Source organism: Pristiophorus japonicus, unplaced genomic scaffold (assembly GCF_044704955.1).
Source record: "Pristiophorus japonicus isolate sPriJap1 unplaced genomic scaffold, sPriJap1.hap1 HAP1_SCAFFOLD_82, whole genome shotgun sequence".
In the NCBI taxonomy this organism is placed as follows: domain Eukaryota; kingdom Metazoa; phylum Chordata; class Chondrichthyes; family Pristiophoridae; genus Pristiophorus; species Pristiophorus japonicus.
In genome coordinates this window covers 2,881,864-2,902,903 of record NW_027254740.1, presented here as the reverse complement: position 1 = coordinate 2,902,903, position 21,040 = coordinate 2,881,864, and the positions used below count along the sequence as shown (strand labels likewise).

At 47.0% G+C, this 21,040-nt stretch overlaps 1 protein-coding gene across 4 annotated transcripts; it reads right to left on the bottom strand.

The window, feature by feature from the left end:
• Positions 1-5,349: 5,349 nt before the first annotated feature.
• LOC139257299 (zinc finger protein 239-like) lies at positions 5,350-20,783 on the bottom strand. Of its 4 annotated transcripts, none has more exons than XR_011592241.1 (3): positions 20,541-20,783; positions 15,738-15,926; positions 5,350-5,937 (listed from the first exon to the last, which is right to left on the bottom strand). XR_011592241.1 is itself a non-coding variant. In XM_070874433.1 (3 exons), exons 2-3 carry the CDS (start codon positions 6,774-6,776, stop codon positions 5,654-5,656), a joined length of 339 nt encoding a protein of 112 aa, XP_070730534.1. In that variant the 5' UTR covers positions 6,777-6,873; positions 20,541-20,783; the 3' UTR covers positions 5,350-5,653. The 4 variants fall into 4 exon arrangements, 1 of the variants encoding a protein (XP_070730534.1); XM_070874433.1 differs by lacking the exon at positions 15,738-15,926 and adding an exon at positions 6,722-6,873; XR_011592243.1 differs by lacking the exon at positions 15,738-15,926.
• Between the last annotated feature and the right edge of the window lie 257 nt (positions 20,784-21,040).

Here is a 21,040-nt window from a genome sequence, read left to right as displayed (position 1 = left end):
TAAAGTTGGAGAGCTGGGACATCCTGTCTCAACGCACATCCTCCTGTTCGTACTGAGAACCCCGGGGAAGGCCCAAGACCCAGAGTGTGGAACACAACCAAGGGGGAAAGAGGAGTAGAGAAGGGGAGGTAAATCAAGGAGTGGGGACGGTGGGCCACCAGGCTTCAGTATTACCGCCTGCAGAATTCAGGAGGGATCAGTGAGTTCTGTAGTTTCAGTATCCAGGGAGTGAACAAGGAGCAGATGGGGAGACTGGTGTGGATTCCAGCACAGTGAGGATGTAGCGGGAGGGAGATTGTGTCGGACCGTGTATTAGGGGTGTAGGAGGGACAAGAGAGGAAAGGTCAGAGGAGCAATTACTGCAGCAGTGTCCATCAATAGTGAGAGAGAGAAGGTGGGGGTCAGAGTTGGCCCTGGACAGGCCGACAAAACGTTTGTTTGTTGTGACCAGCTTTCCTTCTGTCACAAATAGCCTCCTGCAGCCCAGTGACACAAACAGCCCATTAAGCGCCACCAATGTCCTTTGGTCTGGTGATGTCTCCCTTTGTGAAACATCGGCTGTTGCTAAAGCTTTTCATTCTGACTTGCTCAGAGTGAGACAGTATCCACTATCCCTTTTATTCCATGAGCTTCATCTTTGCTGGTATTGGTAGCTCGCCCGGGATCACTAAACACAAAACCCAGTCTGTTAATCACTTTCAGCTACTGGATTTAGTGTGTGCCCCACAGCACCTCTCTCACCTTCAATGTGTGAAAAGAGCAAAGCTGGTTTAAGTTTATATCCAGGCAGCAAATCTATTTAAGAAAAGCATGTAGGCCGATGAGACACTGTTCAGGTGCCTGTGTGCTGCTGGTTGCCCGGCATTTTGCCTGCAATGGAAAATAACTGAACATTTCTCCCAGTGTAACCTTTGCTGCAATGAAATGTGTCTTTTAATAGGCCTCATGTCCTTGCTCATGTCTGCAGCAATTGTGTAGAAAGAGGATGTGTGAAGTGATGCTATTTGTATGGAGATGTGAAACAAGGAAAGGGTATCTGTGTGTGGCAGTGACACAGTCGTGTGGTCACAGGCAGAACCATGCACAGATATCCTTGTGGTTATAGTTTGAGCAGGGTCAGATCAGGAATGCTCAAGTTAAGAGGTGCCAGGGTTCGGGAGCAGAGGCAGTAAATAAAATCTAAATGTAAATTCCGATGTAGTTTATCTTTATTTATTCCTTTTTTAATAGCTTTTGCTGAATGTGGCCCATGCCAAGTGCCAGGATATTGGATCAGGCCCACCATAGAAAATGAGTTTGGCACCTTGAGGTAGACAATGTCAACCGGAATCTTCCATCCACCAATCTAACAACTTCTTTACAAACTCAAGCTAGTTTGTAAGATGTGATCATGTTTACCGGAATCCATGTTCAGTATCTGTAATGACCCTTTCCCTTTCCCCATGATCGAAAACAACATCTCTCAGGATCCCTTCAAGCACCTTCCCAGTGATCGAGGTCACGTTGATGGGCCTTCAGTTCCCGAGCTCTGACTTGTGCCCAATTTGGAAAATGGGAACTACGTGTGCTACCTTCCAATCTCAGGGAACATCCCATGACTCTACTGAACTGTTGGAGATATGGGCAAGGGGCTGACAGAGCACCCATCCCATCTCTTTTAACACCCTTGGGTGGATATCATCTACACCTTACACCATCAAGGTTAACCCGCACGGCGACTTTGCTGACAGTGAAGAGTGATTATAAAGAACAAAGTGCCGTCTGCCCCTCTTAGTGTAACTCTGAAGGACTGTGTCCAGGCAGTACTTCTCCCCCCACACGATCCTCCCCCAGATTGTCCTCACTGAGCTCCAGCCAGGTGATGCTAAACACACAGGTGGGAAAGACAAAAATCTACAGCAATGTGTTGAAAGCAGCACGAATTTACTTGTCTGTAACCCAAATATTAAACTCCAGTCCAGTTACAGGAGTTATTGACATCAGCGGAAACAAACCCCAACTGTCAGAATGAACATGGTTCAGTCGGGATGTGATTAACAGCAGCAATAACAGCAGATCCCAACCCCTGCAGTCACTTGTGAACTCTCTGGTGCCTCAACAGATGGGATGACCAAGCGAATCCCTTCCCAAACTCAGAGCAGGTGAACAGCCTCTCCAAGGTATGAACTCGCCGATGTGTTTCCAGCTGGGATGGGTAGTTGAAACATTTCCCCCTGTCCCCACATTTACACAATTTCTCCCCAGTGTGACTCGGATTGTGTCTCTCCAGTTTGGATGATAGGCTGAGCATTGTCCACACACAGAGCACGTGTACAGTTTCTCCCCGCTGTGAACAGTGCTTTTTGTTTCCATGGTCAAAGGCTCATGATATTCTGTTCCCGATGAATCGAGTGATTCCATCAGATTTTAATGTAATGTTTGGTTTGAGCCTTGAGTCGACAAATCCTCCCCTTTTAATACACTGTAAAGTGAATTTCAGACAGGAAAAAGGATGGGTGAGAGAGAATCCACAAAAACATAAAGGCATGTTGAGAAATTGAGCTGAATTAAATTGGTCATTTGTGGGGCCAGCACTAGAAATAGTAACCATGAAAGCAGCCAGTTGGTAGTAAAACCCAGCTGGTTCATTAATGTCCTTCAGGGAAGGGAACGCACCTCCATTGACAGCCCCACATGGGGAATTGTTGGTCCCACTGTGCCCAGAATTACTGGGGGTGAAACCCAGCAGCTTCTCCATCTCTACTCCAGCTCAAACTGATGCAACAAACAGACCTACACAGGAGGCCATGTATCCAAAGCATCTTTCTAACATTTGCAGCATAGTTGAGAGGCGATATTCACTAAATTGCCCCAGATTTGGAGATTTGAGAGTCTAGATTTTGCTTTGTACCGGAATCCAGGTGAGTGATTGGAGCATGGGCAGGACCATCGGAACGGCCCAGGTACAGCAGGCGATGTGGTAAGCAGCAGAGGAGTGGTGAGGTCGGGGTGGAGTAGCGTCGAGGGCTCTGGGCTGAGTGTTTCGGGCACAGAAAAGGCAAGGGCCCAGGGACAGAATTGGCTTGACCACACTGTGATCTATGGGCAGTAGGAGCATGTGCATCAGGTCTGTGCAGCAGAGTTTGGTCTCCAGTGGTCTTGTTTAACCCTTGCCACTGGACCAAGACCTCGCTCTGTCCAGCCCGTGTGGTGGTTGGTGTGCAACGGACCACACGTTAAAAGAATCCACGCACAGGCATCTTCCACCCTTCAATATGTAGTTCGGGACCGAAATATCAGGTCTCATATTGAAACATCTGTGAACTCATCCCTCTTTGGTGTGGAAGTGGGTCAGCCTCGATCCAAGGGACTGTCTAATACTGTACTGTACAGGAGGACAGGGAGTGACTTCCCCATCCAGCACCCACCCTGATACAGAGCGGCTGGGGATTGCTGGTTCTGCTGCATAAATGCAACCAGTTGTTTTCATGGTTTGGGGGAGGCGCTGCTCCCGGGGTTTGCTGGTGCCGGGCCCGGCTTTCTGACTCGGGGCCTGAGAGCCGCACTCGGTGTTGCCCGGAGCCTGAGGGCCACACTCGGTGTTGTCCGGGGCCCGAGAGCCACACACGGTGTTGCCCGGGGCCTGAGAGCCGCACTCGGTGTTGCCCGGAGCCTGAGGGCCACACTCGGTGTTGTCCGGGGCCTGAGAGCCACACTCGGTGTTGCCCGGAGCCTGAGGGCCACACTCGGTATTGCCCTGGGCCTGAGAAACACACTCGGTTTTGCCCGGGGCCTGAGAGCCACACTCCGTGTTGCCCGGGGCCTGAGAGCCGCACTAGGTGTTGCCTGGGGTCCGAGACCCGCACTCGGTGTTGCCCGGGGCCGTGCCCGCTCCGCTCAGTCCCCGGGAGCCTCTCCGCACAGGGAGGTGCTCTCTGGGAACCAGCCCTTCCCACGTGTTGCCTCCCTGCTGATGGAGATAGGGCGTATTCCCCCGGGCGGAGCACACTGGGTACAATAATTCGCCATTGTCAGGGAGTGGTACAGCACAGAAGGTCATGCGGCCTCTCCTGTCTGTGCCAGCTCTTTAGTGGAACTGTTCAATGAGTCTCCCTGCTCTGCTCTTTACCCATCGCTCGGTAATTTTTCCCGGCAAGTATTTATCCAATTCCCTTTTAAAAGTTACTATTGAATCTGCTTCCACCACCCTTTCAGACAGTGCATTCTGGATCATAACAGTTCACTGGGTAACAAATGGTCCCATATCTCACCTCTCGTCATTGTGCCAATCCTTGGAAGTCTTACTCCTCTGGTTACCTACCCCAATGCCACTGGAAAGACTTTCCATATTTACTCTATCTTCTAAATCATTCATAATTTTGTGCATCTCGATCAAATCTCCTTTTACCCTTTCCTGATCTCTGGGGAAAAGTTCACCAGGCTCTCCACATCATGGAAGTCCCACATCCCTGGCACTGTTCCTTCTGTACCTTCTCTAAAAGCTTGGCACCATTCCCAAAGTTTGGAGCCCAAACTTGAACACAATTTTCCAGCTGAAGCCTAACAAGTTTTTCTAAAGGTTTGGCAAACTAAACATCAAATGCTGATATTTCTCTGAGGGGGTTTAAAGGGCGAGGTCCATCCAGGCAGTTGGATGTGTCAATGAGACTGCGAACCGAAATAAGCGCATTTGGAGTGGAGAGCCAGGGACATGTTGTGTAACTGGGCGCAAACAGTCCTGAACTCCCCCGACATCACTTGTTTCCCATTTGACATGAAAGTAACGTGTTAGATGCAACAATTAATTTGATTTGATTTCAAATAGTTGAGTATAGAAATTGAATTATGTTTCCATGATTTTTTTCCCCAACTCAGATTCAAGGCCTCAATTTTTCTCTTCGACTGTGTACAGTCACAGGATTCCAACTCTGCGACTGTACATTGCAATTACAACCCTGGGACTGTACATGGGGATTCTAACCCTGGGAGAGTATGTGAGGATTCTAACCCTGGCACTATACACGGCGATTCTAACCATGGCACTGTAAGTTGTGTCCAGGCGCTCGGGCCCCCTTCGGAGTCGACCAGGTCTCTACTTCCCCACAATGCTCCAGGTGTTGTCTAGCCAGGGCTTTGTGCTGCTGCAGAGGGCTGGCAGCGCCCATGGATAGTATCAAGGGAGGTAGCTGGGTACTGACTTTCATTTCAAGCTTTAAATCAACTTGGGAAACTTATAAATAACTTGGGAAAACTTTTTAAAAACTCCACAAGAAACTTTTAAACTTCTGAAAAAACTTAACCAACGTGGAAGAATTCTTTTCTTTTAATTTTTTTTTTTTAAATTGAGGAATTGAATACTGTACCCCAATCTAACTAGACAATAGTTTGGTGTGTTTTATTAGCATCATTTTCAGTGATTTGAAACCAGGTTACACACGACGATGCCTGCCGAGCAGGTGTGCTCCGTCCAGGTGACATGGACAACAGCCCCCCGTCTCTTGCATCCCTCCAGAGGCGGGATTTCATCCCTCCATTTATTTATTTATTTGTCGATATCCCAAATATTAAACTCCAGTCCAGTTACAGGAGTTATCATCAGCAGAAGCAAACCCAATTGTCAGAATGAACATGGTTCAGCCAGGATGTGATTAAAAGCAGATTCCAGCCCCTGCAGTCAGTTGTGAACTCGCTGGTGTGTCAACAGGTCGGATGACTGAGTGAATCCCTTCCCACACACGAGGCAGGTGAACAGCCTCTCCCCAGTGTGACTGCGTCGATGAATTTCCAGTTCTGATGGCGATCTGAATCCCTTCCCACAGTCCCCACATTTCCACGGTTTCTCCATGGTGCGGATATCCTTGTGACTCTCCATGGTGCGGGTATCCTTGTGACTCTCCATGGTTGGACGATCAGTTGAAGCCTCGCCCACACACACAACACGTTTACAGATTCTCCCCGCTGTGAATGGGGAGGGGTTGTGGATGGAAGGGAAGTTAGAGGATTTTCCAAAAGCATTAAATACTTCACTTTTAAAAATAAAGAACCATCATCAATAATAAATGATCAATAACTCAATCAATAAATAAAATATTAAAAAGAAACTAAAAATCAATCAATAAATAAAAAAATAAACGTTGCTACCTCACCTATTGCAGCACCTATCCGTTCCAGAGCACTGCGAGCCCTCCAGCAGCACACACAGCCCTGCTTGTCTCCTTACATTTTCAAGGTTGAAGAGTTCGGGCGGGGCCCGCTAAAAGATGGTCGGGTGGCCCCATCATGGAGCTGGTGTGTGGGCGGGCCGGCAAGGAGGCCTCAAGGTAAGAGCAGTGGCGGCAAGGTGAGGCCCGAGGTCAGGCAGCAGCGAGGTGAGGGGCGGGCGAGGCAAGGCGAGGGGCGGCGAGGCGACGCCAGTGTTTAGGCAGCAGCAAGGTGCGGGGTGGCGAGGCTAGGCCCGAGTTTAGTCTGCGGCGAGGCGTGGCGAGGCAGGCCACTCGGCCCGGGCTAGGGGCAGTGAACATCGTGTTGTTACTTCGGCCAGGGATAGGGTCGCCCAGAGCCACGACACGCTGGGAGGGCCAGGAGCTACTGTGTACACACGCAGACTCCACTGCACACACGGGCAGCTGCCGACACTCTTTTTAGCACATGGCTGTAGCTCCGAACCCCGCTGCTTCTCTTGTGCTCAGTCCAAAGCAGGCCAGATCACCGTGGAGAATCCCGAGGTAATTACAAGGCTCACTTTTCCTTCTGGAAAGTCGGCGGACCTCTCGGATGTGCACCGTTCTATGGGTCATTCGAAACGTGGCCCCCTAGTTTCCATGGAACATTCTTTCCTCTCTCGTTCTTCCAAAGCTGTAAATCCCTGTCCCACACATTGGCCCTCCAGCTGTGCTGAAATCCAAATCAACACACAATTCTAAACTGTTTCTCCTCCACTCCCAGTTTTCACCACCAATTCTGACTGGGTTGAGAAATACACTCACTGGCACACTTCCTTCTCCAATAGGAGTGGACTCTGGCTGTGTTCACTTGTACACTCACTGGTTCCACTCCCCTGATGGTAATGACTCTGGCTGGGTTCAGTTCTACACTCACTGCTTCCTCTCCCCTGATGGTACTGACTCTGGCTGGGTTCAGTTCTACACTCACTGGTTCCCCTCCCCTGAAGGTACTGACTCTGGCTGGATTCAGTTCCACATTCACTGGTTATGCTCCCCTGAAGGTGCTGACTCTGGCTGGTTTCAGTGCCATACTCACTGGTTCCCCTCACTCTCCTTCCCTGAAGGTGCTGACTCTGGCTGGGTTCAGTTCCACATTCACTGATTCCCCTCCCCAGAAGGTACTGACTCTGGCTGGGTTCAGTTCCACACTCACTAGTTCCCCTCACTCTCTAGTTCCCCTCACTCTCCTTCCCTGAAGGTGCTGACTCTGGCTGGGTTCAGTTCCACATTCACTGGTTCCCCTCCCCTGAAGGTACTGACTCTGGCTGGGTTCTGTTCCACATTCACTGGTTCCCCTCCCCTGAACGTACTGACTCTGACTGGGTTCAGTTCCACACTCACTGGTTCCCAACGCCTGAAAGTGCTGACTCTGGCTGGGTTCAGTTCTACATTCACTGGTTCCCCTCCCCTGAAGGTACTGTCTCTGGCTGGATTCAGTTCCACATTCAATGGTTCCCCTCCCCTGAAGGTGCTGAATCTGGATGGTTTCAGTTCCACACTCACTGGTTCCCCTCAATCTAGTTCCCTGAAGGTCCTGACTCTGGCTGGGATCAGTTCCACACTCACTGCCTCCCCTCTCCTCTCCTGAAGATGCTGACTCTGTCTGGTTTCAGTTCTGCACTCACTGGTTAACATCAGATATAGAAGCAGCAGTAGGCCATGCAGCCCCTCGAACCTGCTCCGACATTTAATACGCTCATGGCTGATCCGATCATGGATTCAGGTCCCCTTCCCTGCCCGCTTCCCATAACCCCTTTTCTTTCACGAAAGTGTCTATTTCTGATTTAATTTATACAATGTCCCAGCTTCCACAGCTCTCTGAGGCAGTGAATTCCACACATCCACAACCCTCAGAGAATGAATTTCTCCTCATCTCAGTTTTAAATGGGGCCCCTTATTCTAAGATTATGCCCTCTAGTTCTAGTCTCCCCCATCAGTGAAACATCCTCTCTGCATCCACATTGTCATGCCCCCTCATAATCTGATATGTTTCAATAAAGATCACTTTTCTATCTTCTGAATTCCAATGAGTAGAGGCCCAACATATTCAACCTTTCCTCATAAGTCAACCCCTTCATCTCCGGAATCAAATTTGTGAACCTTCTCTGAACTGCCTCCAAAGCAAGTATATCATTTCGTAAATACGGAAACCAAAACTGCACGCAGTATTCCAAATGTGGCCTCACCAATGCCCTGTACAACTGTAGCAAGACGTCCCAGCTTTTATACTCCATCCCCTTTGTAATAAAGGCCAAGATTCCATTGGTCTTTCTGATCACTTGCTGTACCTGCATACAGATCTTTTGTGTTTCATGCACAAGTACCCCTAGGTCCGGCTGTACAGTCGCACTTGGCAATCTTTCTCCATTTAAATAACAACTTGCTCTTTGATTTTCTTTCTGCCAAAGTGCATGACCTCACACTTTCCAACATGATACTCCATCTGCCAAATTTTTGCAAAATCACTTAGGCTGTCAATGTCGTTTTTCAGATTTTGTGTGTCCTCCTCACACATTGCATTTCCTCCCATCTTTGTATCATCAGCAAACTTGGCTACACTACACTCGGTCCCTTCTTCGAAGTCGTTAATATAGATTGTAAATAGTTGGGGACCCAGCACTGATCCCTGCAGCAACCCACAAGTTACTGATTGCCAAACTGAGAATGAACCATTTATCCCGACTCAATATTTCCTTATAAGTCAACCCTCTCATCTCCAGAATCAATCTCGTGAACCTTCTCTCAACTGGCTCTCATTTACTCCCCTGAAGATGCTGAATCTGTCTGGTTTCAGTTCTGCACTCACTGGTTCCCCTCCCTCTCCTCTGTCCCCGCCCCTTAAGGTGCTGTCTTGGGCTGGAATCAGTTCTACACTCACCGGTTTCCCTCCCTCTCCCAAAGGACCTGACTCTGGCTGGGTCCAGGTCAACACTCACTGGTTTCACTCCATCTTCTCCCCCCTGATGGTACTGAATCAGAAAAAGTTCGACAAAGCAGATGAATGCCTGGATGGAGAGATGGTGCAGGCGGGAGGGCGTTAGTTTACTGAGGCATTGGGACTGCTTCTGGGGAAGGTGGGACATGGACAAACCAAACGGGTTGAACCTCAACAGAGTCGGGATGAATATCCTCACGGGGGGGTTTGATAGTCCTGTTGGGGAGAGTTTAAACTAGCTTGGCAGGGGGATAGGAACCTGAAAATAGATTCACTAGGGAGGGGAGTAAAGCTGGAATTCGAAAGCAAAAATAAAGAAAGTGAGTTTGAAGGAGAGAGGAAAATAGCAGGAAAAAAGGGTAAAAAAATCAACTTAAAGGCACTTTGTCTAAATGCACGTAGCATTTGTAACAAAATAGATGAGTTGATGGCACAAATAGATAAAATGAGTATGATCTGATAGGCATTGCAGAGACGTGGTTGCAAGGTGACCAGGACTGGAAATTAAATATTCAGCGGTACTGAACAATCCAGAAGGACAGACAGAAATGAAAAGGAGGTGGTGTAGCTCTATTGATAAAGGATGGAATCACTGCAATTGTAAGAAACGATATTGGCTGAAATGATGAGGATGTTGAAACAGTTTGGGTGGAGATAAGGAATAAGAAGCGGAAAAATGTCACTGGTGGACATAGTCTATAGGCCCCGTAACAATAGCTGCTCTGTTGGTCAGCGCATAATCCAGGAAATAGTGGGGCTTGTAAAAAGGGAACAGCAATAATCATGGGTGATTTTAACATCCATATTGATTGGACAAATCAAATTGGTCAGGTTAGCCTTGAGGAGGAGTTCATAGAGTGCATAAGGGACGGTTTCCTTCAGCAGTATGTAACGGAACCAACCAGGGGGCAGGCTATCTTAGATCTGGTCCTGTGTAATGAGACAGGATTAATAAACAATCTCCTAGTAAAAGGATCCCTTGGAATGAGTGATCATAGCATGATCTGAATTTGAAATTCAGATGGAGGGTGAGAAAGTTGGATCTCAAACCAGCGTACTAAGCTGAAATAAAGGAGACTATGTAGGTATGACGGCAGAGTTGGCTAAAGTGGACTGGGAAAATATATTAAAGTGTAGGACGGTTGATGTACAGTGGTGTACATTTCAGGAGATATTGCACAACTCTCAAGAAAAATATATTCCAGTGAGGAGGAAAGGATGTAAAAGAAAAGATAGCCATCCGTGGCTAACTGAAGAAATAAAGGATGATATCCAATTAAAAACAAGGGCATACAAAGTGGCCAAAACTAGTGGGAGGACAGAAGACTGGGAAGCTTTTAAAAGCCAGCAAAGAATGCCAAAAAAAAAGATTAAGAAAGGGAAGATAGACGATGAAAGTAAACTAGCACAAAATATAAAAACAGATAGCAAGAGTTTCTACAGGTATATAAAAAGGAAAAGAGTGGCTGAATTAAATGTTGCTCCCTGAGAGGACGAGATCAGGGAATTAGTAATGGGGAACATGGAAATGGTAGAAACACTGAACAAATATTTTCTATCAGTCTTTACGGTAGAGGACACTAAAAATATCCCAACAGTGGATAGTCAAGGGGCTACAGAGGGGAGGAACTTAACACAATCAATAAGAAGACGGTACTCAGTATGATAAACGGAATAAAGGCGGATAAATCCCCTGGACCTCATGGCTTGCATCCTCGGGTCTTAAGAGAAGTAGCAGCAGGGATAGTGGATGCAATGGTTGTAATTTACCAAAATTCCCTGGATTCTGGGGAGGTCCCGGCAATTGGAAAACTGTAAATGTAACACCCTTATTTAAAAAAGGAGGCAGAAAAAAAGCAGGAAACTATAGACCAGTTAGCCTAACATCTGTGGTTGGGAAAATGTTGGAGTGCATTATTAAAGGAGCAGTAGCAGGATATTTGGAAAAGCAAAATTCGGTCAGGCAGAGTCAGCATGGATTTATAAAGGGAAGTCATGTTTCACAAATTTGCTAGAATTTTATGAGGATGTAACGAACAGGGTGGATAAAGGGGAACCAGTGAGTGTGGTGTATTTGGACTTCCAGAAGGCATTTGACAAGGTGCAACGTAAAAGGTTACTGTACACGATAAAAGTTCACGGGGTTGGGGTCAATATATCATCAAGGATAGACGATTGGGTAATTAACAGAAAACAGAGAGTCGGATAAATGGTGCATTCTCTGGTTGGCAAGCAGTAACGAGTGGGGTGCTGCAGGGATCAGTGCTGGGACCCCAACTATTTACATTCTACATTAAGGGACTTGGAAGAAGGGACTGAGTGTAACGTAGCCAAGTTTGCTGACGATACAAAGATGGGAGGAAAAGCAATGTGTGAGGACACATAAAATCTGCAAAAGGACATAGACAGGCTAAGTGAATGGCAACAAATTTGGCAGATAGAGTATAATATTAGAAAGTGTGAGGTCATGCACTTTGCAAGAAAAAAATCCAAGCGCAAGTTATTATATAAATGGAGAAAGATTGCAAAGTGCTGCATAACAGCGGGACCTGGAGATACTTGTGCATGAAACACAAAAGGACAGTATGCAGGTACAGCAAGTGATCAGGAAGGCGAAGGGAATCTTGGCCTTCCTGATCCATGTTTATGAAAGGATAGACTTGCTTTGGAGGCAGGCCAGAGAAGGTTTCGGGGATGAGGGGCATGTCTTATGAGGAAAGGTTGAGTAGTTTGGGCCTCTAAAGATTGGAATTCAAAAGAATGAGAGGTGATCTTATCGAAACGTATAAGATTATGCGGGGGCTTGACAAGGTGGATGCAGAGAGGATGTTTCCACTGATGAGGGAGACTCGAATAGAGGGCATGATCTGAGAATAAGGGGCCACCCATTTAAAACTGAGATGAGGAGGAATGTCTTCTCTCAAAGGGTTGTAAATCTGTGGAATTTGCTGCCTCAGAGAGCTGTGAAAGTTGGGTCATAGAAACATCGAGAAATAGTTCCAGGAGTAGGCCATTCGGTGTGTGACTGGAAGGCTGTTTCCAGTGGGGTTCTGCAGGGCTCAGCGCTGGGTCCTTGTTATTTGTGGTATATATCAATGACTTGGACTTCAATGTTGGGGCTATGATTAATAAGTTTGCAGGTGACACTAAAATAGGCTGTGTGGTTGAGAATTAAGAAGAAAACTGCACACTGCAGGAAGCTATAAATGTACTGGTCAGGGGGGCAGAAAAGTGGCAAATGGAATTTAATCCGGATAAGTGTGAGGTAATGTATTTGGCGAGGTCTAACAAGGCAAGGAATTACACATTGAATGCTACAACACTGAAAATAGTAGAGGAACAAAGGGACGTTGGAGTGTAAGTCCACAGATCCCTGAAGGTGGCAGGCCAGGTAGATAAGGTGGTTGGAAGGCATATGGAATACTTACCTTTATTAGTCGAGGCATGGAATACAAGAGCTGGGAGGTTATGCTTGAAGTGATTAGGCCGCAGTGGAAAACTGTGTGCAGTTCTGGTCACCACATTACAGGAAAGATGTGATTGTACTGGAAAGGGTACAGAGGAGATTTACAAGAATGTTACCTGGACTGCAGAATTTTGGCTATGAGGAAAGATTGGAGATGATGGGTCTGTTTTCTTTGAAACAGAGAACACTGAGGGGAGATTTGATAGAAATGTATTAAATTATGAGGGGGCTGGATAGAGTGGTTAGGAAGGACCTGTTTCCCTTGGCAGAGGGGTCAACAAGGGGGCACAGATTTAAAGTAATTGGTTTAGAGGAGATACGAAGGGAAATTCCTTCACCCAGAGGTTTGTGGGGGTCTGGAACTCACTGTCTGAAAGGGTGGTTGAGGCTGAAACCCTCACCACATTTGAAAAATACTTGGATGTGCACTTAAAGTGCCATCACCTACAGGGCTACGGATCAAGAGCTGGAGAGTGGGATTAGGCTGGATAGCTGTTTGTCGGCCGGCACGGACACGGGGTCTGAAATGGCCTACTGCCATGCTGTAAATTCCGATGATTTTATGATTAATGACCTAAATGAAGGGACCGAGTGTAATATATCCAAATTTGCTGATGATACAAACTAGGTGGGACAGTAAGCCGTGAGAACACAAGAGTCTGCAAGATATATATAGATAGACTATGTGGGTGGGCAGTAAGGTGGCATCTGGAGTATAATGTAGGGAAATGTGAGGTTATTCACTTTGGACGGAACAACAGAAAAACAGAATATCTTTTAAATGATGAGAAACTTTTAAACGTCAGTGTTCAGAGAGTTTTGGGGTGTCCTCGTGCAAGACACACAGAAAGTGAGCATGCAGGTCTGCAAGCAATAAGGCAGGCAAATGGTTTGTCCTTTATTGCAAGGGTTTGGAGTACAAGAGTAAGGAGGTCTTGCTACAATTGTACAGGGCCTTGGTGAGACCACACCTGGAGTACTGGGCACAGTTTTGTTCTCCTTATCTCAGGAAGGAAACACTTTCCTTGGAGACGGTGCAACAAACGTTCACAAGATTGATTCCTGGGATGAGTGGCTGTCTTATGATGAGATAGTGTGTAGAATGGGCCTATACACTCTCAAGTTTAGAATAATGAGGTGTGATCTCATTGAAACATACAAGGTTCTGAAGGGGACTGACAGGTTCGATGCTGAGAGGTTGATTCCCCTGGCTGGACTGTCTAGCACTAGGGGCACAGTCTCAGGAAAAGGGGTCGGACATTTAAGACAGAGATGAGGAGGAATTTCTTCACTCAGAGGGTTGTGAATCTTTGGCATTCTCTTCCCCAGAGGGCTGTGGACGCTCAGTCTATTCAAGTTTGAGTTAGATAGGTTTTTGTATGTTAAGGGAATCAAGGGATGTGGAGATCAGGCGGGAAAGTGGAGTTGAGGGCGATGACCAGCCATGATCTCATTGAAAAGCGGAGCAGGCTCGAGGGACGTTGTGGCCTACTCCTCTCTTATTTCTTATGTTGATATCCAGGGGGCTCTAGATTTATTAGTCCCACCCTTTTTCTTGAAGGTAACATACTTCCTCTGAACCCTCATTATCTCCTCCTTGAATACCTCCCACTGCTCTGAGACATGTTTTAACTTCAACATAAGAACATAAGATTTCAGAGCAGGAGTATGCCAGTCGACCCCTCAAGCCTGCTCTGCCATTCAATGAGATCATGGCTGATCTTCTACCTCAACTCCACTATCCTGCACTATTCGATATCTCTTGATTCCCTTAATATAAAAAAAACTGTCGATCTCTGTCTTGAATATACTCAAAGATAGAGCCTCTGGGGTCGAGAATTACAAAGATTAATGAGTGAATATGTTTCTGCTGATCTCAGACCTAAATGGACAACCCCTTGTTTTGAGACTTTGACCCCTGGTTCTAGACTCCTCAGCCAGAGGAAACATCCTCCCTGAATCTATCCGGTCATGCCTTGAAAGAATTTTGTATGTTTCAATGAGATCACCTCTCATTCTTCTAAACTCGAGAGAATACATGCCAATCTACTCAATCTCTCCTCATAGGACAATCCTCCCATCCCAGGAATTCAGTTTGGCGAACCTTCGTTGCCATCTTCAATAGCAAGTACATCCTTCCTTAGGTAAGCAATCAAAACTGTACACAACACTCCAGGTGTAATCTCAGTAAGACGTCTTTACACTTGTACTCAAATCCTCTTGTTATTAAGGCCAATATACCATTTGCTTTCTTCTTTGCTTGCTGTGCCTGCATATTAACTTTCAGTGATTGGTGTACAAGGACACCAACGTCCATCTGAACACCAGCATTTCCCAATCTCTTACCATTTCCAGTATCTGTTTCCAGTCCACTTTGGCTAAACAATATCTCAGGTTAGTAAAATTGGCTTTTCCCCAATTGAGAACTTTTATTCCTGGTCTATCTTTTTCCATAACTACCGTAATTCTAACTGAATTACGATCACTAGCACCAAAATGTTGTCCCACTGATACCCCTTCCACCTACCCAGCTTCAGTCGCTAATACTAAGTCCAGAACTCCCCCCTCTCTTGTTGGGCTTGCTACGTACTGGCTAAAAGGTTCTGCTGGTTGCTGACCCCTCTGCGAAGTGAAATAGGTTCTTCCTCTCCACTCTATCTAGGGGCCTCATAATTTTATACACCTCATTAAGGTCTCCCCTCAGCTTCCTCTGTTCCAAAGAAAATAAACTATGAAGAGTGTTGGTGGGCTGGAGGAGGTTACAGAGATAGGGAAGGGTGAGACACTGGAGAGATTTGAACAAGAGGATGCGTATTTTAAAGGCTGATGCCACCAGCCATCTCACCCAGCATAGAATGTCACTCACTACCAACAGGAAGGATGTTACTTTAACTACTACAAATGCATAATGCGGGGAAATCAGTCTCTGTCCCTTTAACTCACAGCGACATGGAAAGAGGGAAATGAATGACCTTTAAACACCTGGTGCACTTGGCACTGAAGGGTCTGAAACTCATAGTAGGAACTCCAGGAAAACAAAATACTGACAAATGTTAAACTATTTTGCTGACAAAAGAAATCTCGATTTAACTTGAAGAGATGAATAGTTTAACAGGGGTTCACACAGACTGACCTGATAGGCCGACTCAGGATCCACTCCTCAAGCACCGCGAATGGTTGCAGAACACGCTGCTCCCTGGGCCCTCCGGCCTCTGAACTCTATTGCTGTTGGTTCCCAAGGCAATCAATCACCACTCGCCAACATTACACTACCACATTAAGTTGAGGGGCTCGGAGTAAGAAATAAAATGAGGCCGTGAATCTGAGTTAAGAAATAAAATTAGAAAAGCATGATTAAGTGAACGAGGAGAGCCAATGTAAATTAAAGGGTGCAATCCTAAAGGGGGTACATGAACAGTGAGACCTGCGGGTATATATGCATAAATCGCTGAAGGTGGCAGGACAGGTTGAGAAAGCAGTTAATAAAACTTACACGATCCTGGGCATCACAGAGTACAAAAGCAAGGAGGTTATGATGAACCTTTGTGAACCACTGGTTCGGTCTCAACTGGAGCATTGTGTCCAATTCTGGGCACCGCACATTAGGATGTGATGGCCTGAGAGTGGGTGCAGAAAAGATTGACAAGAATGATTCATGAGATGAGGGACTTCAGTTCCGTGGATTGACTGGAGAAACTGGGGTTGTTCTCCTTGGAGCAGAGAAGGTTGAGACGAGAATTGGTTGAGGTGTTCAAAATCATGCTTGGTCCAGACAGACTAGACAGAGAGATACTGTTCCCATTGGTGGAAGGCTCAAGAACCAGAGGAGACGTATTAAACGTGATTGGCAGAAAAACCAAAGGTGACGTCAGAAAAATCTATTTTACGCAGAGTGGTTCGAATCCGGAAAGCACGGCCTGAAAGGGTGGAGGAGGCAGACTCAATCACAGCTTTCTAAAGGGAATTGGATAAGTATCTGAAGGAAAACATTTGCACGGCCGGGGGAAAGGGCGGGGCAGTGGGACTAGCTGGGAGCCGGGAAGGCCTCGTTGGGCCGAATGGCCTTCTGTGCTGTAACCATTCTCTGATGTGTGAGCAGAACCACTCTGTTCCCTGACTCAATCTAAAGCCTTCCTGATTGTCAGCACCTCTGTTGAACCTTTCTATCTCCGCCGTAAATATATTCAATGACCCACAGCTCACTGGCAGAGATTTCCACAGATTTATAGCCCTCAGAGAGAAGAAATTCCTCCTCATCGCAGTTTTAAATGGGCGGCCCCTTCTTTTCAGACAATAACCCGAGTTTCAATTTGCTCTAAATGTGGAAATATCACCTCTGCATCCACTTTGTTGAGCCCGCTCATTATTTTATTAGTTTCAATAAGTTCACCCCTCATTCTTCTAAACTCCAATATGTACAGGCCCAACCTACTCAACCTATCCTCATAAGTCAACCCCTTTACCTCCGGAATCAACCTGCATTCACTAGTTCCCCTCCCTCTCCTCCTCTGAAGGTGCTGACTCTGGCTGGGATTAGTTCTACACTCACTTATTCCCCTCCCTTGAAGGTACTGACTCTGGCTGGGTTCAGTTCTACACTCACTGGTTCCCCTCCCCTGAAGGTGCTGGCTATCTTAGGTCTGGTCCTGTGTAATGAGACAGGATTAATCAACAATATCCTAGTAAAGGATCCCCCTGGAATGAGTAAACATAGCATGGTTGAATTTCAAATTAAGATGGAGGGTGAGAAAGTTGGATCTCTAACCAGCGTTCTGAGCTTAAATAAAGGAGACGACAAAGATATGACAGCAGATTTGGCTAAAGTGGACAGGGAAAATAGAATAAAGTGCAAGATGGTTGATGAACAGAGTCATACATTTAAGGAGATATTTCACAACTCTCAAGAAAAATATATTCAAATGGGAACGAAAGGGTGTAAATTAAAAGAAAAGATAGCTAACTAAAGAAATAAAGGATGGTATCCAATTAAAAACAAGGGCATACAAAGTGGCCAAAACTAGTGGGAGGACAGAAGATTGGGAAACATTTAAAAGCCAGCAAAGAATGACTGTAGATGGTCAAGGGGCGACAGGGGGAGAAGGAACTTACCACAATCACTAAGAAGGTGGTAATCAGTAAGATAATGGGACTAAAGTGGGACAAATCCCCTGGACCTGATGGCTTGCATCCTCGGGTCTTAAGAGAAATAGCGTCAGTGATGTGGATGCATTGGTTGTAATTTACCAAAATTCCATGGATTCTGGGGAGGTCCCAGCAGATTGGAAAACTGCAAATGTAACGCCCTTATTTGAAAAAGGAGGCAGGCAAAAAGCAGGAGACCATAGACCAGTTAGCCTAACATCTGTGGCTGGGAAAATGTTGGAGTTCATTATTAAAGAAGCAGTAGCAGGACATTTGGAAAAGCAAAATTCAGTCAAACAGAGTCAGCATGGATTTATGAAGAGGAAGTCATGTTTCACAAATTTGCTGGAATTCTTTAGGATGTAATAAACAGGGTGGATAAAGGGGAACCAGTGGATGTGGTATCTTTGGACTTCCAGAAGGCATTTGACAAGGTGCCACATAAAAGGTTACCGCTTAAGATAAAAGCTCACGAGGTTGGGGTAATATATTAGCAAGAATAGAGGATTGGCTGACTAACAGAAAACAGAGAGTAGGAAGAAATGGCTCATTCTCGGGTTGGCAACTAGCGGTGTGCCACAGGGATCAGTGCTTCGACCCCAAATATTTACAATCTATATTGACGACTTGGATGAAGGGACCGAGATTAACATAGCTAAGTTTGATAATACAAAGATCGAAGGAAAAGCAATATGTGAGGAGGACAAAAAAAACCTGCAAAAGGACATCGACAAGCTAAGTGAGTGTGCAGAAAATTAGCAGATGGAGTATAATTTTGGAGAGTGCGCCGTTATACACTTTGGCAGAAAAAAATGAAAGAACAATTTATTATTTAAAAGGAGAAAAATTGCATAGTGCTGCAGTACAGCGGGACCTGGGGGTCCTACCGCATGAAACATAAAAGGTTCGTATGGAGATCAAGCAAGTGATCAGAAAGGCCATTGAAATCTTGGCCATTATTGCAAAGAGGATGGAGTATAAAAGCAGGGAAGTCCTGCTACAGTTATACCGGGCATTGGTGAGGCCAGACCTGGAATACTGCGTACAGTTTTGGTTTCCATACTAAAGAAAGGATATACTTGCTTTGGAGACAGTTCAGAGAAGATTCACATGGTTGATTCCGGAGATGAGGAAAGGTTGAGCAAGTTGGGCTTCTGGAATTCACTGGAATTCAGAAGAATGAGAACTGATCTTAACGAATCATAAAAGATTACGAGGGGGCTCGACAAGGTGGATGCAGAGAGGATGTTTCCACTGATGGGGGAGACTAGAACTCGAGCGCATAATCTTAGAATAAGGGGCTGCCCATTTAAAACTGAGACGCGGCAGAATTTCTTCTCAGAGTGTTGTAAATCTGGAATTCGCTGCCTCAAAGAGCTGTGGAAGTTGGGACATTGAATAAATTTAACAGATAGACAGTTTCTTAATCAATAAGGGATTAAGGGGTTATGGGGAGAGGGCAGGGAAATGGTTCTGAGTCCATGATGGGATCAGCCATGATCGTATTAAAAGACGGAGCAGGCGTGAGGGGTCGTATGGCCTACCCCTGCTCGTATATCTTATGTTATTATACTGAATCTGTCTGGGTTCAGTTCTACACTCAATGGTTCCCCTCCCCTGAAGGTACTGACTCTGGCTGTGTTCAGTTCTACACTCACTGGTTACCCTCCCCTGAAGGTACTGACTCTGGCTGGGTTCAGTTCTACACTCACTGGTTCCCCTCCCCTGGAGGTACTGACTCTGGCTGGGTACAGTTCTACACTCACTGGTTCCCCTCCCCTGAAGGTACTGACTCTGGCTGGGTTCAGTTCTACACTCACTGGTTCCCCTCCCCTGAAGGTACTGATTCTGGCTGGGCTCAGTTCTACACTCACTGGTTCCCCTCCCCTGAAGGTACTGATTCTGGCTGGGTTCAGTTCTACACTCACTGGTTCCCCTCCCCTGAAGGTACTGACTCTGGCTGGGTTCAGTTCGACACTCACTGGTTCCCCTCCCCTGAAGGTACTGACTCTGGCTGGGTTCAGTTCTACACTCACTGGTTCCCCTCCCCTGAAGGTGCTGACTCTGGCTGGGTTCAGTTCTACACTCACTGGTTCCCCTCCCCTGAAGGTACTGACTCTGGCTGGGTTCAGATCTACACTCACTGGTTCCCCTCCCCTGAAGGTACTGACTCTGGCTGGGTACAGTTCTACACTCACTGGTTCCCCTCCCCTGAAGGTACTGATTCTGGCTGGGTTCAGTTCTACACTCTCTGGTTCCCCTCCCCTGAAGGTGCTGACTCTGGCTGGGTACAGTTCTACACTCACTGGTTCCCCTCCCCTGAAGGTACTGATTCTGGCTGGGTTCAGTTCTACACTCTCTGGTTCCCCTCCCCTGATGGTACTGACTCTGGCTGGGTACAGTTCTACACTCACTGGTTCCCCTCCCCTGAAGGTACTGATTCTGGCTGGGTTCAGTTCTACACTCTCTGGTTCCCCTCCCCTGAAGGTGCTGACTCTGGCTGGGTACAGTTCTACATTCACTGGTTCCCCTCCCCTGAAGGTACTGACTCTGGCTGGGTACAGTTCTACACTCACTGGTTCCCCTCCCCTGAAGGTACTGATTCTGGCTGGGTTCAGTTCTACACTCTCTGGTTCCCCTCCCCTGAAGGTGCTGACTCTGTCTGGGTTCAGTTCTACACTCACTGGTTCCCCTCCCCTGAAGGTACTGACTCTGGCTGGGTTCAGTTCCAGATACTGACATCATTCACTTTGTTCCTGCACTAAGATGGCGGCGCATGCGCCGTGCTACTCACTGAATCAAGATGGCGGATCACTGAACCTTCCTGCACCAAGATGGCCGCCGTTAGCCTGGGCCTGTGACCGGGAGAAAGCCCCGAAGCTGCAACCGCCGATATTCCGGTTATTATTCCGGGCTTGCGGCGGCACGGGTTGTTTATGAAGCCTCCCCGGCTCCCCGCTGGTCGCTTACTCCGCTCCCTCCCGCTGAAAACGACACTTCCGAGGAACCTGATCAAAACATGTCTACTCCGCCATTACACGCTCCGCGCCTGCGCACTGAGCTCCTGTATTCTGTGAGGCACTTTCTCCCCCGCGGGGCATGCTGGGTACAAAAGTCCATGAGAAATCGGAGCAGGAGTGGGCCACCCGGACCCCCGAGCCTGCTCCCCATTCAATAACATTTGATGGGACAGTCTCGGGGGAACTTTACTCTGTATCTCACCCGTGCTGCACCTGCCCGGGGAGTGTTTGATGGGACAGTGTTGAGGGAGCTTTACTCTGTATCTAACCCCCT